At 38.0% G+C, this 19293-nt stretch overlaps 1 protein-coding gene across 6 annotated transcripts in view; it reads left to right on the forward strand.

The window, feature by feature from the left end:
• The window catches only part of map3k15 (mitogen-activated protein kinase kinase kinase 15), a 219346-nt gene that overhangs the window by 184725 nt on the left and 15328 nt on the right, over positions 1-19293 (forward strand). For all 6 annotated transcript variants that reach the window (XM_051926897.1, XM_051926899.1, XM_051926900.1 and 3 more), the window contains 4 exons: positions 2470-2644; positions 2983-3168; positions 6129-6234; positions 11853-12078. In XM_051926897.1, the coding sequence (XP_051782857.1) occupies positions 2470-2644; positions 2983-3168; positions 6129-6234; positions 11853-12078 (693 nt within the window). The remainder of the gene's footprint in view (positions 1-2469; positions 2645-2982; positions 3169-6128; positions 6235-11852; positions 12079-19293) is intronic.

A 19293-nucleotide genomic window follows, 5' to 3' on the forward strand; every position in this document is an offset into this window, starting at 1 on the left:
GCGAATATGGCATTGCAAACGGCAGCAGGTCAGTTCACGTGCTTACGTGGGAGGCGTGATGATGCGATATATTTTGATATATATCAAAATACCCGCGCTTCGCAGCGGCGAAGTACTGCTTTAAAAATTTTATTAAGAAGAAAAGTAAACCTTTTTAAATTGAGGGAAAATGAATCAATAATTATTTGTTAAGGATCTCTTTGTATATCACGTTGTCAGGTCGCCCCTCTGGTTGTAATATGACCAAGCTGTGTGCTGAGCCTACTCTTGAGCATGCAACGTACAGTTTGCTATGTGAAAATCAGTCTTGCCTCAAATCAATGCCAACCTTTTGTAGGGTCTGTCCCTGAGACTTATTAATTGTCATTGCGAAGCAGAGCCTTAGTGGAAATTGGAGGCGTTTGAATTGAAATGGGAGATCAGTGGGTATAACGGGGATGCGAGGAATAAAAACTCTCTCTCCTGAGCCACCGCCAGTAAAAATAGTTGCCTCAATGACGTTCTTTTGCAGACACGTGACCTGAAGTCTCGTGCCGTCACAAAGTTTCAGTGGCTGTACGCAAATCCACAATCAGTTTCATATTGTTTTCGTACCTTATCAATTGTGTAATGTGTTTTTTGAACAGGTTTGATTCATCGAAGTGATCACTCCTGCTGCGTTCAGTCACTTCATGTGAGCCGCTGTCTTGTGTGATGTTGCGATGTCCATACCTCATGTCTTCTCATTAAACTTGTATCTCGCGAATATGGCATTGCAAACGGCAGCGGGTCAGTTCACGTGCTTATGTGGGAGGCGTGATGACGTGATATATTTTGATATATATCAAAATACCCGCGCTTCACAGCGGCGAAGTACTGCTTTAAAAATTTTATTAAGAAGAAAAGTAAACCTTTTTAAACTGAGGAAAATGAACCGGTTGTAATATGACCAAGCTGTGTGCTGAGTTTACTCTTGAGCATGAAATCTAACATGGTTTGTGCCCTTCAGAATGAAAACAGTTTGCATTTAACTCTTTAATAAAAGGCGAGCTTTTAAGCCTGAGAAATCACCCCATAAATGCACACGTTTAATTGCACATGTGTTAATATGTATGCTTACACAGTATTAAAAGACACTCAAAAATTAACGTCATTTACCTTTGTTCCCGCGTTTGACTCGTGCTGTAAATCTCTTCCTTGTTTTTAGTTCACGTGATTACGTAGGAGGCGTGATGACGCGATATGTGACTCCGCCTCCTCCATTAGAGTATATGGACAAAAAACAGTTCCAGTTATGACCATTACGCGTAGAATTTCGAAATGAAACCTGCCTAATTTTTGTAAGTAAGCTGTAAGGAATGAGCCTGCCAAATTTCAGCCTTCTACCTACACGGGAAGTTGGAGAATTAGTGATGAGTGAGTCAGTCAGTCAGTCAGTGAGTCAGTCAGTGAGGGCTTTGCCTTTTATTAGTATAGATATATTTACACACACACAATGTAGCATAGTCATGTTTCAGATTCTCATATTTTGAAATTAACTAATACAATGTAATCTTTTGTACTGTATACAAAATATGCACTGTATTACTGTACATAATTTGGATACTTGAAAAATAAGATGAGCTTTCTAAATACGCTTCCTACTTTTTATCAATGTTTTTCTTCCTATCTTTCCTGGTCACAAGGTTACTGTAATAGTCTCCAGCTGTCTGTGACCATTAAATTTAATTATGCAGGTTCAGAGAATGGTTGGACTCAAGGCATCTCACAGAACTTTTGACTGAGTTGAAAATAGTTTTTATAGTAGCTTGAGGAACTAGTAGGGTCTAGTACCAATCCTGTATACAGAATCAGAAAGTTCTGAACTTGTTATGTAAGAAAGGTGTGACAGCAGGATATAGTTGTACAGGTTTGGCCTTGTTTCAAGATTTTAATTTTTTTTTAAGGATATGGTAAATATTATTTTAAGTTGTATTTGACTGTATTAAGAGACAGTATAATGGCAAAACAGTTTTATGTGTGAAATTTTAAAAATGTACACTAGCATACTTTATTTTGTATATGATCTTATGATAATGATATACACTTTACAACTATACAATAAAGATGTGATTGTTTTTTTCCCATTTGTAACCCCAGTAAATATGTTGTTTTAAATCCAATGTCCTAGCTGTAAGGTTTAACTGACTTGTTGGCACAGATTGTGTAACCATATGCAAGAGTTAAGCCAGCAATCACGGTGTTGTCCATTCTGTAAAGATGCTTTACTTAAGTGGTTCCAGTTTGTAGGTTGGACCACACAACAGTAAATGTTACTACCCCTTTATATATCTCTTATATTTTGGATTTCATTGTTTGTCTTTTGTTGTTTTGCTTTTTTAATTTTAAACAAATTCTAGCTTGAGATTAGTTTTAATTGAAAAGTTTGCTGATTGGGTTAAAGAAGCTAATTGTGTATGTGGTGTGTTTGTGTGTTTATCTGCCCCATAGTGTCCCCGATGATAGCTCAGTGTCAGAAGATCGGAGTGCTCCACCTTCACCAGAGGACAGAGACTCTGGTTTGTTCTTGTTGAAGAAAGACAGTGAGAGAAGAGCTATTCTCTATAAAGTCCTCAATGAAGATCAGGATAAAGTTATTTCCAATTTAATGGAAAACCATATACAGGTATATTTATTGAAGTCTAAAGCAGAGTGCATTATGTTAAGTGTCAACATTTGTTAATGGTTTCTGTGAAGAGTTAAAAGTTATAAAGAAGTACAGAAGGTGATGGCATATATTTTATTTGAGATACATCCCTTATAGAAATATATGAAGCAGAGTACTGTATATTTAAAGTAGAGAACTAGAGGAAGTGTTATCCTGTTTTCTGATTTTTTTTGTTATATATTCCACAAACTGTTTCATTTATGAAATTTCAGTTTGGAAAATACAAATAAAAATAGAATAATTATAATGTCAGATATAAAAATGGTGCAATCTTAAAATCCATGATACATTTACAGGGGACTGAAGAATTGAAGCTGTCAGTTGATCACATTAAACAGATCATCTGCATTTTAAGGGACTTCATACGTTCTCCTGAGCGAAGAGTCATGGCAACCACAATTTCTAAACTGAAGTTAGACCTCGATTTTGATAGCACTTCAATCAACCAGATCCAGCTGGTTTTATTTGGATTTCAGGACTCTGTAAGTTTTTTTATTTCTCAAAAGTGTAAGAAAAACTGATAACTTCTTACATTTAATGTCCTTTATAAAATAGATAGAAAAGTAAGGTATGTTACTTTATGATAATTTTCAGTGTGGTATGGCTTTATAACATTTGAATGTATTTATATAGTTGTGTTAGTAGATACCACTTGTTTAGGAAAAGGGGTTCATCACTTTGCTTTTGGCAGTGCCAGTAATTAAAACAATTAACACGACACCCACACCAATGATACCAAATTATTATGGGTTGAGTGAGGGATCTCTGTACTTTCCAGCTAAGACACCAGAAATATGACGAGATCTATGCCGTTTCTAAACGAGGTTCATAAGGCGGTGGAAGTCTACAGTAAACACTTTCACTGTATTTTGTTTTGTTGTGGTTCGGCATGCCGATAGTATTATTTCAACAAATAACCCAAACACACTTGCTACAATAAAAACAAAGTGTACAGTAATCCCTCGCTATATCGCACTTCGACTTTCGCGGCTTCACTCTATCGCGGATTTTATATGTAAGCATATCTAAATGTATATCACGGATTTAGTGCTGGTTCGCGGATTTCTGCAGACAATGGGTCTTTTTATTTCTGGTGCATGCTTCCTCAGTTGGTTTCCCCAGTTGATTTCATACAAGGGACGCTATTGGCGGATGGTTGAGAAGCTACCTAATAGAGCATGCGGTTAAGTTCCTGGGTGCTAATTGGCTCAGCGACGGAGAGCAGCATTCGATTCCACTTTGTGTTAGCCAGCATCTTGTCTCGCTCATTCAGCATCAACGTGTTTCACTGTGTAAAGAGTTAACTTTTGTGCTCTTTTGTGTTTATCTTTGTGCATAGTCAAGCCCTTCGTTATGTCTCCAAAACGATCTGCTCCTGCTACTGCTTCTGGGGCTGTGCCTAAGCATCAACGGAAGATGCTAACGATTGCCAAAAAGGTAAAAGTTTTGAGAATGTAGAAGGAAGAGAACATCTACGCCGCTGTAGGACACCATTACGGCATCAATGAGTCAACGGTTTGTTATATTAAGGATGAAAAGAATAAGAATATGTCCTTTAACCAGGGCGCGAAATGAGTTGTAAGTGGACGTAATAAGGCGGTAGTCCGGATGTTACCAGCCGAAATCAGCTGAGAATGTAAACATTACCAAAATGCAAGTGGCGCATGACTCTAGTGTTCGTAAATATGATACTAATACTAAAGGAATAATCATAATATATACAGTGTGTTTACATACATAATTTCAATGAATCTTACCTAATATCTAAGAGAATATAAAGGGTTTATGCAGTATAACTGTGTGGGAAATATTTATAAGAGTGTGGGGGAGTTTACAAGGGCTTAAAATATATAAAAATAACCATACAAACATACGGTTTTTACTTTGCGGATTTTCACCTTTCGCGGGGGGTTCTGGAACACAACCCCTGCGATCGAGGAGGGATCACTGTACAGTTTATTTAAAACATAAGGATAATAGAAGATATGGAAGTGGGTGTGTGTATATATATATATATATATATATATATATATATATATATATATATATATATATATATACACACACACACACATACACACTGTCTCCCTCTTCGTGCAATCATTACATTCAAAACACTTCCTGTCACACACAAAGTAGTCCATTTCACAGCCCCTCATTCCGTCTGTGACCTTGTCAATCTCTACCTTCTCTTTTAGCATCTTGGATTTTATTTAGCCTTCAACTCTTGTAATGCCATATGACATTGAGGAATTCATTATCAATCCTCTCCTTCATTGCACTCTCATGTTTATAGAATTCTTGTAAAATTCTTTAAAGAAATAAATTATTTCTTTGTGTTCACTGTCTTTAGTTCCATCTTCATTATTCATTTCTACAATTATTTTATAAACTTGCTTTTTATGTATGTTTTTATCTAAACTCTTAATGACTTTTTTAATGATCACATGTTAATTAAAAAAAGAGATTAAATTCTTTTTGTACTGTGTGTTGCATGTCGATTAGCACATTCAAGTAAACCTATAAACCTGTAATGCCAGCCTTTTTTCAGTTTTATAAATTTTGGTACTTATTTCCGTTTTCCTTATTTTTTGCAATTTTAACGCAAATTGTATAACATTGTTTGGTTTGTTCTTTCAGATATACTTTTAAGCATTTCCTAAATTCTTCCCATGGATATTTTTGATGATGTATTGATCTGATACTGATTTGTGTGACAATTAAGTTAATTAAGTCTTCATCTGCTTGTTTTAATAGATTTAATCACCATTGGCTGACTGAAATTATTTAATTTCCAAAGTAAAAATATCATGTTTGAAGATATCACTAATATAATGTTTACAAGATTTAAGAGAAAATAGAATAATATAATAAAAAAAAACTGCCAACTGGCGAATAACTATTATATAAAGGACACAAATGGATATTTTCTCAAATATGGATCGAGAAATTTCCATGAGTCCGAGAAGTTAAACTTATTAATAAAATGTGAAATTGTTATATGATCTATAGATGTTACAGGTATAGCTGGTTTAATGTAGAATGAAAAATTCCTGCTATTATGAGGTTATGAGACCTTTTACTAAAATCATTGCAAAAATGTTAACTATGGATTCTTTATCCTCATAATTTTGTGCATTTTACATCATATTAGCAGCCGATGGTAACTTAGAATTGTATGTTGACTGACTCGATTCTGATGCTCATATGTAATTTCTTACTTCTTATTGCCCTATTTCAAGACTTGCAATGCTGTGCTGATGGGATTTGCATGCATGTATTGAGTTTTTTGCCCATTAGCCAGTCATACAAATCAGAGGTCATCAACCCAGTCTATGTACATTATAAAATGTCAGTGTCACCATTAGATGCTTAGCTCCTTCACTGGCACATATGGTATCAATGCAAAGGCAAAGCTTTGAATTTTTTGTCTGTTTATTAGGTCAACAAGGTTCTACGAAACCATCACATTAAGCCACATTGGATGTTTGCAATGGACAACATCATCCGAAGAGCAGTCCAAGCTGCAGTGACCATTCTTATACCTGGTAATTTTGAAAACACATTCAAAATATCACCATTGATTTATTTTCTACTTGTTTTTTGACTATTTGTCTCAGCATTTAATAACTATGTAGTTATAAGCATTACAAGGACAACGAGTGTTGAATGTGATGTAATATTTAGAGTTCTTACTACATTAAATTTGTTTCCATTGACATGCTATAATAGACAATTATTGTATTGAATTCTGTGTTCCTTAAATCTCCTTTAAACCCATTTCTAAACTCAGTCATGATGACACAGTGGTAAGCATTGCTTCCTCACAAATTCAGCGACCCGGATTGAAATCCCATGCCTGGTTGTCATCCCCCCAGAGTTTTCTGAATATTCTGTGTGTTGTGAGGGATGAACTGGTGTCCCAGCCAGTGTGGACTCCACTCCCTTACCTGGCCAGAGGCCTTGATAATGGAAGATCAGGTAGGGAATGATGATACCTCCTTTCCATGAGAGGACCCAGATGTGGAAGGATGTTACAGCTGCCACAGCGGGTCTGGCGTCCTAACAGCCACTGAGCGACACCCAGGATGGACTTGGAATCCAGGAGGGACAAAACAGTGGCCAACTCCCTGCTATGGGCAGAGTCTCCCCCTGCACACTGGATGGCAGCATCTTGTCTGGCAAGCCTCATTATGGACTCCTGCAGGGCAGCATGGGAGTTGTGGTCCCATGGGCTTGACATGTCAGGTTTTATGGGAATCACCAGGGGGAGCTGTCGGATGGTGACGATACAAGGACCGCTATAGTCCTGCCTGACACAAAAGTGCTTCTTTATGCACCAGAAGTACTCCTGGGTCCAGAGTTAAAAGGCACATGGCTGAGGGAGTTGGAGTTGGGAGGAAGAAAACCACACTTGCCTGGAGGAGAAAAAGAGGGATTAGAAAAGGAAGGAATTATTGTATTGTGGTGACTGGGGAAACAAGACCTGTGGAAAGGTACTTTAATAAAAATACCTTCACTTGAACTCGGACTGTCTATGTGTAGTTATTTCTGAAGTTTTGGGGCACAGTGACATGCCCTACAGGCTACAGTGTCTATGCAAGGTTTTTCTTCTGGGCTTTGGTTAGTACTTTGGCACAGCAAGTGAATGTGATTATGAATGTACAGTGGGGGAAAAAAAGTATTTAGTCAGCTACCAATTGTGCAAGTTCTCCCACTTAAAAAGATGAGAGAGGCCTGTAATTTTCATCATAGGTAAACCTCAACTATGAGAGACAAAATGAGAAAACAAAATCCAGAAAATCACATTGTCTGATTTTTGAAGAATTTATTTGCAAATTATGGTGGAAAATAAGTATTTGGTCAATAACAAAAGTTAATCTCAATACTTTGTTATATACCCTTTGTTGGCAATGACAGAGGTCAAAGGTTTTCTGTAAGTCTTCACAAGGTTTTCACACACTGTTACTGGTATTTTGGCCCATTCCTCCATGCAGATCTCCTCTAGAGCAGTGATGTTTTGGGGCTGTCGCTGGGCAACACGGACTTTCAACTCCTTCCAAAGATTTACTATGGGATTGAGATCTGGAGACTGGCTAGGCCACTCCAGGACCTTGAAATGCTTCTTACGAAGCCACTCCTTCATTACCCGGGCGGTGTGTTTGGGATCATTGTCATGCTGAAAGACCCAGCCATGTTTCATCTTCAATGCCCTTGCTGATGGAAGGAGGTTTTCACTCAAAATCTGACGATACATGGCCCCATTCATTCTTTCCTTTACACGGATCAGTTGTCCTGGTCCCTTTGCAGAAAAACAGCCCCAAAGCATGATGTGTCCACCCCCATGCTTTACAGTAGGTATGGTGTTCTTTGGATGCAACTCAGCATTCTTTCTCCTCCAAACACGACGAGTAGAGTTTTGTTCATCTGACCATATGACATTCTCCCAATCCTCTTCTGGATCATCCAAATGCTCTCTAGCAAACTTCAGACGGGCCTGCACATGTACTGGCTTAAGCAGGGTGACACGTCTGGCACTGCAGGATTTGAGTCCCTGGCGGCGTAGTGTGTTACTGATGGTAGCCTTTGTTACTTTGGTCCCAGCTCTCTGCAGGTCATTCACTAGGTCCCCCCGTGTGGTTCTGCGATTTTTGCTCACCGTTCTTGTGAGCATTTTGACCGCACGGGGTGAGATCTTGCGTGGAGCCCCAGATCGAGGGAGATTATCAGTGGTCTTGTATGTCTTCCATTTTCTAATGATTGCTCCCACAGTTGATTTCTTCACACCAAGCTGCTTACCTATTGCAGATTCAGTCTTCCCAGCCTGGTGCAGGTCTACAATTTTGTTTCTGGTGTCCTTTGACAGCTCTTTGGTCTTGGCCATAGTGGAGTTTGGAGTGTGACTGTTTGAGGTTGTGGACAGGTGTCTTTTATATTGATAACGAGTTCAAACAGGTGCCATTAATACAGGTGACGAGTGGAGGACAGAGGAGCCTCTTACAGAAGAAGTTACAGGTCTGTGAGAGCCAGAAATCTTGCTTGTTTGTAGGTGACCAAATACTTATTTTCCACCATAATTTTCAAAATAAATTCTTCAAAAATCAGACAATGGGATTTTCTGGATTTTTTTTCTCATTTTGTCTCTCATAGTTGGGGTAAACCTGTGATGAAAATTACAGGGCTCTCTCATCTTTTTAAGTGGGAGAACTTGCACAATTGGAGGCTGACTAAATACTTTTTTGCCCCACTGTATATACAGTTTGTTATACAGTAGTTGCAACGTTCAGAGTTTTGTTGCCCAATTGGGCTATTTTTCATTGTTGTCCACAGGAAAAAATGGACTTTTACGGATCGCTGTATTTTGGGCTATTTTTCAACCTCCTTCTACCACATTTTTACCATGTCTTTCATCCATATGGCTCCCCTTTCCCTTCTTGACCATTGTGAACTCTCTGAGCTAGAGTCCCCCTCTCCCCATTGTGTGATGGTATATACCTAACCCTTTGCTCTGACACTGCCCCCTACTTTCTGGGGTGTCCTTTTCACTACTTTAGGCAGAATTGTTATTTTGAACTGTCCTTGGGTTGTACATTTTTAGACACCTGGCCACCTTGAATATAAAGTTAACATAATTTGAAACTCACTCTTTGTATAAAATCAGCATGTTTCTATTTGGGTTTTTTTTTTTACTGAGCCGTAATTTACAGACTGTTTTCTCAGAACCAACAATTTTATCATGAGTCTCTGCCTGAAACCATTTCCAGACATGAGTTCTGCACTAGGACCTTACAACTGAATGGGCCACGAAGGCTCAGGCTGCTATTCTTCAATTATATTCATTATTTGGTATATTTTACTTAACCTACACCATGTGATTTGTCTCCCAGTGTAGCTATCTTGTGTACTGTCCTTTGATGTAAATTGTTTTTTTACCATGGAGCCTTTCAAGCTTTAAATAGCAGCAAGTTTTAGTAATTCAGGAGAAACTGACTGATTGGCTGTTTGAAATGTGCCACAGAGCATGTTACCTAAAATGGTTTTATATTTAAAGAACCGTAACTATCATTCTGTCAAATTTAAATGGATATTAACCTACAGTTTTGGGAGTTTCATATTTACATCTTTATTATGGTTAATATAGATATTAGCAAGTTATTATTTTACTAACATTTTTCTCTCTCTCTGCATAAAAGTGTTTCATGTGTCATTTTTCTTTACTTTACAGTGTTTAACTTATTTTTGTTTAGTTCACTTTTTACATTCAGTGAAGTTTTGTGGGAGACCAGCCTCTGTCCTGACAGCATCCAGCCACTTGGTTTTTTACAGACTGCTAAAATATATATGTATATTAAAAAATCTTACTTCAGATAATTGGTAGGAGAGGTTTACAGTAATCCCTCGCTATATTGCGCTTTGACTTTCGTGGCTTCACTCTATCGCGGATTTTATATGTAAGCATATTTAAATATATATCACAGATTTTTTGCTGGTTCGCGGATTTCTGCAGACAGTGGATCTTTTAATTTCTGGTACATGCTTCCTCAGTTGGTTTGCCCAGTTGATTTCATACAAGGGACACTATTGGCAGATGGCTGAGAAGCTACCCAATCAGAGCATGTATTACGTATTAAATAAAACTCCTCAAATATATTGTGAGCACGGGGGCTGCTCGCACCCCTGGAGGATACGGCCACTCCTCAAAAAATGCTGAAAGATTACCTTCACATTGCTGCCTTCCTTGCTGGGCTTACATGTGGCTGCTTTGTCAAGCGATATGCTTCCCGCACAGTGCTTTGCATACTTAAAAGATCAAACAGCACGTATTGATTTTTGATTGTTTGCTTTTCTCTCTCTCTTGCTCTGATGGAGGGGGTGTGAGCAGGGGGGCTGTTCACACCCCTAGACGATACGGATGCTCGTCTAAAAATGCTGAAAGATTATCTTCACATTGCTCCCTTCCGTGCAGCTGCTTTGTCAACCGACATGCTTCCCGCAACGGTGCTTCGCATACATAAAAGCTCGAAGGGCACGTATTGATTTTTAATTGTTTGTTTTTCTCTCTCACTCTCTCTGACATTCTCTTCTCCTGACGGAGGGGGTGTGAGCAGAGGGGCTGTTCGCACACTGGCCTAGAGGATACGGACGCTCCTCTAAAAAATGCTGAAAGACTACCTTTACAATCGCTCACTTCCTTGCAGCTGCTTTGTCCGGCGGTGCTTCGCATACTTAAAAGCCAAACAGCCCTATTGATTTGTTTGCTCCTTTGAAGAGGAAGATATGTTTGCATTCTTTTAATTGTGAGACTGAACTGTCATTTCTGTCTTGTCATGGAGCACAGTTTAAACTTTTGAAAAAGAGACAAATGTTTGTTTGCAGTGTTTGAATAAAGTTCCTGTCTCTCTACAACCTCCTGTGTTTCTGTGCAAATCTGTGACCCAAGCATGACAATATAAACATAACCATATAAACATATGGCTTCTACTTTGCGGATTTTCTGGAACGCAACCCCCGCGATGGAGGAGGGATTACTGTACAATAATCAGATAAACTGTATAAAAACTGTATATTAACTGCTTATATATTAATTAATTAACCTTTAGGGCTGAGTTTTGGTTTATAGTTAAATACTGCAACTATTCTCTAATATTGAGAATTTTATGATGAAAGGGGTGTCTTGTAACCTTAAGGACTAAATGTCTAATGAGAATGGTAATAAATTAAAATGTATCTAGCGAGTTCATAACTACTGGTCAAAACTGATTACAACTTTCTAGTTTAAAAATGAATTCAGTAGCATCCATTGTCAAAGGAATTGTCTTCAATAGGCTGTCTTACATTGGTTTCCAGTGACAAGGCAGTTGGACAGGAAAAACTATGAATAGGAGCTTTTTTAGTACAAGAATTAGTGCAGTGATGTTTATTCTGCCTTATTAAAATAGATTATATTTTACCAAATGATGTAGTGCTTACACCTTAACTTGACTAGATCATTGAATTCAATGATTCAACTGAAGAGAAAATTATTTCTGTAACCAACTTATGTGGCTCAATCTTTTGGTGACATACAGTCTCAAAATATGTGCATATCATTAATGCAACATCTAGCCTTCCATTTATTTACTTTCAGCTTAAACCTTTGTGCCTCTGTTCCTGTTCGAACTTCTAGAGCTTCAGACTCATTTTGGCCCAGCCTCAGAGAGTGAAGGGGTGGACAAGGATGCAGATGAAGTGGAGGAAGATAATGAGTTCCAGCCAGCCGAGCAAAATACGGCAGAAGATCCAGTACTCACGTCAGGGGTTAGCACGTTGAGTTCAGTGATATCCCAGGAGCCCCAACGTCCACAGCATCCACTGGGGATGCAGCTTGGCAAACTTAAACAAGAAACCAACAGGTAAATCATAATAACGTTTCAGTGACTCAGATCAGGTGTCTGGAGCTGTCAGTTAAACTGTTCTTTGGAGCAACTGGTGGCTATTTTTGCACATTTGTTATTGGGCTGTTAATAAATGTAACAAAACTTGCTTTTTATTGATACATTTTTTTATTTATAAAAAGGTACAGTGGCAAGCGAAAGTAGTCAATCCCCTTGAAAGTCATCATAATTTTCTGCATGACAAAAGATTTTTTAATGTGAACTCTTATACTGTAACAATAGATTTCCAATGTCAAAGTAAACTATTTTCTTTAGATATTTAACTGCTGACCTTGTCAACCTGAAGATAAGGCAATACATATATGAAGGAAAGAAAAAAACAAAAAACAAGACACGACCATATCACCGCATATCACAGACACAGTTTTCTTCTTCTTCAACTGCATGCACTTTTACAGTGAAGCCCTCTTCATTATAACATTAATAATTAATTTTAATATTAAAACAACACACACAACGTTGTATATACGGTCTTGGTCCCTTATCTCATGGTGATAAAAAAGTGATTGATTGTCTGATACAAATGACTTTGCCCATTTTAGATGCTTGCCTCTTGGACTGCATTGTTCACCCACACCCCTTTGCAGGAAGCGTTTGAATTCTTTTAATTTCAGGAAATCATAAACTGACTTGAATTCCTTTGAAGATTAATTAAGTTTGACTTTTGCTTTGAAAGACTCCAAGGATTAATTTCACAAGCGAAATAATAAACCGCGCTTTTAAAGAACTATTTTAGTTTTGTTTGTGCAACTCTGGACCCAATACAAGACAGGATATATATAATAATCCTGGGAGAGAAAGACGGGAGACGAGACGTGATCTTCACGTAAGATCACGGAAGACACTTAAAAGACCCGCGAGACGAAAGAGAATGGCCACGGAGCGTCTCGCGGGGACCTTAAGCATGAGACTTTGTGCCAAGAGATTGACCTAGGACCGTCTCACGATGACGTAGAACATGAGATTCTTGCAAGACACGCCCTACTTACAATCTGTCAAATAAGACAACGGGGCAGCAAAATACTCAGTCGTCTAAAGGATTTGAGCACACATAGATCCAGGGTCTCAGCGCATACTGTATAAAGCGTATAAAGATAATACGTTACAAATGAAACGTCAACGACTAAATGAAGAAGAAAGCAGCGCAGAGAAAAGAGACTCAAAAGCGTTGGAGAGAAAAAAGAGCAAAAAAGAATAATCGAGGTGCAAATTCAGAAAATAAGGAAAGTAATAATCAGCCCGGAACAAGTGGAATTGAAACAAAGCACGTCCAATCAGGAATTAAAAGACAGAGTAAAAGACAAAGAAGAACTTCATAAAGACGTTCACAAATATTGGCACTATACACATGCAGAGCAGGTTAGAGATTATGAAAGCTGTGGAATTCCATCTATCCATCCATTATCCAACCCACTATATCCTAACTACAGGGTCACGGGGGCCTGCTGGAGCCAATCCCAGCCAACACAGGGCGCAAGGCAGGAAACAAACCCCAGGCAGGGCGCCAGCCCACTGCAGGGCACACACACACACACACACTAAACACACACTAGGGACAATTTAGAATCGCCAATGCACCTAACCTGCATATCTTTGGACCGTGGGAGGAAACCGGAGCACCCAGAGGAAACCCATTCAGACATGGGGAGAACATGCAAACTCCGCGCAGAGAGGACCCAGGAAGCAAGCCCGGGTCTCCTAACTGCGAGGCAGCAGCGCTACCCACTGTGCTACCATGCCACCCGCAGTGGAATTTGAAAGGCTCAAAAAAAAAAAAAAAAATGTTGGCACGATACAAAGTTAAAGAATATGAAAGTAGGAAAATTAGAAAGTATAAAACAAAGAAAGTAAATATCGCATTAGTGTAAAAAAAGAGAAATGATTACTCAGAGAAATAACGAAAAAGCGATTAGAGATCGAATATATGGACAAAGGTGATATGTCAGAAGTATGTAAATATTGTAAGGCATTGAAGTTTAAGTCAGAGAATTTCAAAAACGAGGTTTACCTCACATGCATTTATTGGTTACTTTGCAAAAAAAATTATTAACTGCTGATGATGTAGATCGCTTTGTGTGTGCTGAAATTCCAAACAGAGAAACCTGTCCTGAATTATGCTACAAAGTCATTAAACACATGTCTCACTGACCTCATTTAAATGTTTTTACAGAAGTTCTGAAATAAAAGTGAAACTAATGAAATAGCAACAATTCAAAGAAAAAAAAAATCTTAAAAGTGTGTATCTGGAAAACCAAACATGGGGGTTGGCAAGCGAAGCGAGCAGGGGGCGAAGCCCCCTAGTATATATATATATATATATATATATATATATATATATATATATATATATATATATATATATATATATACACATACATACACACACAGTATGTAGCTAGAGATCCACAAAGGGAGAAAATGAGTCGCGTATCTTAAAATAGTTTTATATTCCTAAGTTTTCAGCAACCTGCTAGGTATCATATCAGAGGAAAATGATTAGACATACAGGAATCAAAGGTAATATATAGCTGGTGGGGTTTGGAAGGTGTTGGTCATAAAGTCTTCAGCAAGTGTATATATAAACCCTTGATGCATATTTTTAGGAAGTCACTGTGCACTGGGGAAATTCCAAAGGATTGGAAAATGGCAGATCCAAGCAACTATAGACCCAGGATCGAACCCGCAACCTCTTGATTATGAAGCAGCAGTTCTTACTTCTGCGCCAGTCCAATGGACATGTCTATTTTGTCTTGATTGATATTTGGGCTTCAGTTTTTACACATTGACTGCAACAATGAAGTAAATTATATTCTTGAATAATAGCATACTTGTTTTGTTATACCTTTTGTGAAAGTGTTTATTTGATATTTGGACTTCAGTCTTCATTCATTATACATTTTGTTATTATTACTGTAACATGAAAAAAGCTTCTCTTTTAGTTACGTGTTCAACATTTCTTGCCTCGCATTTCCTGTCATCTTACATTTACACAGATTGTTGTAGACACAGAACACACGTGAAATGTATGTATTCCAAGTAACGATATATTATTTACCCAATACAATTCCAGACACCTAATTCCCCGGATATAGAGACTTCAGCTCTTGAAATTTTGTGTCTGACTTAACTTCAACTGCCTCGGTGGGGGATGGGACAGCAGGCTGCTTGCTGCTTGTGCTGATTGACACATTGGCAAAACAAAGATGTTGATGAGAAGGTGCGACAGAATTTAAGGTGGCCGGTGCGACAGAATTTAAGGTGGCCCGGCATTATGAATATTTTCATAGGCTTTAGGGATTCTAGTGTTAAAATTATGAGTACAGTGGATCAAGACTGTTATTTTAAAATGAGTTCATCAAGAACATGGAGACACAATTGGAAACTTGTTGAGGGTAAATTTCACACAAACATTAAGAAGTATTTCTTTACACAGAGAACCATAGACACTTGGAATAAACTGGCATGTAGCATGGTAGACAGTAGGGCTTTAGGGACTTTTAAAACTAGACTTGATGTTTTTTAGAAGAATTAAGTGGATTGAACTGGAGGATTTTGTTGGGCAGAAAGGTCTGTTCTTGTCTAGGTTCACATTCCCTTCTAGCACCTGAGTCCTGGATTGCTTGAGCCCAGTAATTACATCTAGTCCATTCCATAAATTTTTCATGTTATTCTGAGTGAGTTTGCTTTCCATTTTAGCTCTCAACGTTTTCTTCAGCATTTTGTGTATGTCCTTTAGGGCCTCTTTGTCATCAGATTTAAATGCTAATACTTAGTAATTCTAGGCTTGTTGTTTAGAAGGTTGGAACATATGGAAATATACGTTGCACTCTATGTATGCTTTGTGTTTGAATGTTCTGAAGAGACGTGTAATTTAGAAGTTCAATGTACTGTAGGCACATAACAGTAAACCTGAACTTGATGTTATGTGACATAGTCTGAGTTATGTGTATTTGTGTATATTAATGTGATGTAGTTTTCTTTTACCGCATTAGCTAGCATCACAAGAATTTGAAGTGGACTTCTTTTTATTGCATTAACATTTTCATATATATGTACATGTTTGTATATACTCACCAGCCACTTTATTAGGTACACCTTGCTATTACCAGTTCAGACTCCCTTTTGCCTTCAGAACTGCCATAATTCTTCATGGCATAAATTCAACAAGGTACTAGAAACATTGCTCTGGGATTTTGGTCCATATTGACCAAACCACCCAAATATCAGATTGTGATCAGACTTATGCATGTAATATTCCAATGTACACCCTGTGAAATAAGCTCCCAGCCACTGTAGCACAATGTCTGAGGTTCAGTCCCTGCATGGGGAAGCAAAAGTGTGTACACCTGATGAGACGCAAATAGGGTAAAACACGTGTTGTGTACTCTTTGTATTATTGGGCAAGTACTATATAATATACTGTATACACTGTATATACAGTATATATACATTTCTTTTCTGGGACTATTTTAAATAAATTTTTGCAAGTGAAAGTAGGTTACATTCTATAACCCCAAATCAGAAAAGGTTGGGACAGTGTGGAAAATGTGAATAAAAAAAGAAAAAAGCAAGTTATAAATTCTCCTCAAATTTTATTTCATTGCAGACAGTATGAACACAAAATAATTCATGTTTTTTTTTTTTTCAACATCATTTGATTTGTAAATAAATATCCATTCTTGCCATTCAGGCTTGCAACACATTTCAAAAAAAGTTGGGATGGGGGCAATTAAGGGGTAGTAATGAGGTATAATAACTAAATAATGATGTGATTTGAAACTGGTGATGTTAACAGGTGATTGCAATCATGATTCGGTACAAAAGCAGCATCGAGGAAAGGCCTACTCCTTTAGGAGCAAAGATGGGCAGAGGATCGCCAGTTTGCCACCAGGTGCGGGCAAAAATCTTTGACATGATGAAGAAAAAATGTTTCTCAAAGACAGATAGGAAGAGATTTGGGCATTTCTCCCTCTATAGTGCATAACATAGTGAAAAGAATCAGGGAATCTGGAGAAATTACCGTGCGCAAAGGCCAAGGGCGCAAGCCTAAACTGAATGGCCGTGATCTCCGAGCCCTCAGACGGCACTGCATTAAAAACTGTCATTCATCAATAAATGATATAACTGCGTGGGCTCAGGACTACTTCAGGAAGTCACTCTCAAGCACTACAGTACGTAGTTACATTAGGAAATGCCAGCTAAAACTGTACTGTGCCAAAAGGAAGCCCTACATAAATAGTGTCCAGAAGCGCCGTCGACTTCTCTGGGCTCGGAGGTATCTGGGATGGTCCATTGTGCAGTGGAAACGTGTATTGTGGTCAGATGAATTGGTTTTTCACATCTTTTTTGGAAGAAATGGATGCCGTGTGCTGCGGACCAAAGAGGAAAAGGACCATCCAGACTGTTACCAGATACAAGTCCAAAAGCCAGGGTCTGTCATGGTATGGGGTTGTGTCAGTGCCTTCGGCAAAGGTAACTTGCACTTCTGCGATGGCACCATCAATGCTGAGAAGTATATCTCAGTTTTGGAGGAACAAATGCTGCCTTCAAGACGACGTCTTTTCCAGGGACGCCCATGCTTATTTCAGCAAGACAATGCCAAACCACATACTGCGCGCATAACAAAGGCATGGCTGCGTAAGAAGAGGGTGCGGATGCTTGACTGGCCTGCCTGCAGCCCTGATTTGTCTCCTATAGAGAATGTTTGAATTTGTTTTGAAACGAAAAATGCGTCAACGAAGGCCCCGTACTGTTGCGCACCTAAAACGTTGTTTGCAGGAAGAATGGGACAAACTAACACCTGCAATACTTAGTCACTTGATTTCTTCAATGCCTAAACGTCTTTTAAGTGTTGTTAAAAGACAGGGGAACTGTACAAAGTGGTAAATGCTGTACTGTCCCAACTTTTTTTGAAATGTGTTGCAAGCCTGAATGGCAAGAATGGATATTTATTTACAAATCAAATGATGTTGACAAAAAAAAAAAAAAGAATTATTTTGTGTTCATACTGTCTGCAATGAAATAAAATTTGAGGAGAATTTATAACTTGCTTTTTTCTTTTTTTATTCACATTTTCCACACTGTCCCAACTTTTTCTGATTTGGGGTTGTAATATGTGAGGGATGACATCATCTTGGTAATTCCCTCTACTGATCTCACATACCCACATATCTCAGCAGATATAATTGAATTCATTGATAACTAGGGCCATGTTGCTTTTCTGTGTGAAATTAAACACAAAATAACTTAGCTGACATGGAAGTAATTAATCTGCATAAGAAATGTGGTATCATTAATGCCTTTTGTTATCTCTCTTATTATTTTAAAGCAACTTTATTGAGTCTGAATGTAGCGGAAGCTATTTTCTGCCAGTATTGTTCAGGTTGCTGTCAAATAAAATTCTGCACCTACAGTAAGTAGACGCTGTGTACACATTTACAGTATGTGTGCAACTTTATTTACCAAAATGTTTAATATACAACGCCAAAATGTTTTATGCCTACTGTGCAGCATATTATACAAAGACATATACTGTACTTTTGAGATTGAAGCACAAGATGCTAAAGATCGTTCCATTTACATGAAAATGACATGTTTAGCTTTTTGGTATAAATTGAACTTGTAATACCTGTAGAATTTTTATATATTGTTATTTTAAACAAAATTAAAATGTTACACTCAGTGAAAGTATTTTTGACTACTAAGAATGGCCAAGTAGTTTCTGGTATATACAGTATGTTTGAGAATCTGTATGAGGGAAAATGTCTTTTTTTTCAGGTACGTTTGAATGTCTTTCTGTTTGTCTGTCCACATGAAATAATTTGGCCCTAATGGACCAGTTTTGTTGAAATATGGCACCCTCATTTTTCAAAAGAAATTTGCTGAGATATCTTGAACAGACCACCCTGTATAAAGTTTTGAAACTTTAAAATCTCCCACTGAAAAACATTAGCAAATCTGCAAACACGCCTATCTTAAAACCAAGAAACGTTCTCTGTGAGCTCAACTATGACTTACTTTACTGTTTCGATTTTTCCTTGAAGGGAGTTACACCAACTTGTATATTTTGCAAAGTTTACTGTTTTTCACCTCTTCCTTAATGGTGACATGCTGTAATAATTCTGTGTAATTCCCTAACCCTTTTCATAACTGATTAGCTTTGCAAGTCCCATT

The sequence above is a fragment of the Erpetoichthys calabaricus genome, chromosome 4, assembly GCF_900747795.2.
Source record: "Erpetoichthys calabaricus chromosome 4, fErpCal1.3, whole genome shotgun sequence".
NCBI lineage: Eukaryota > Metazoa > Chordata > Cladistia > Polypteriformes > Polypteridae > Erpetoichthys > Erpetoichthys calabaricus.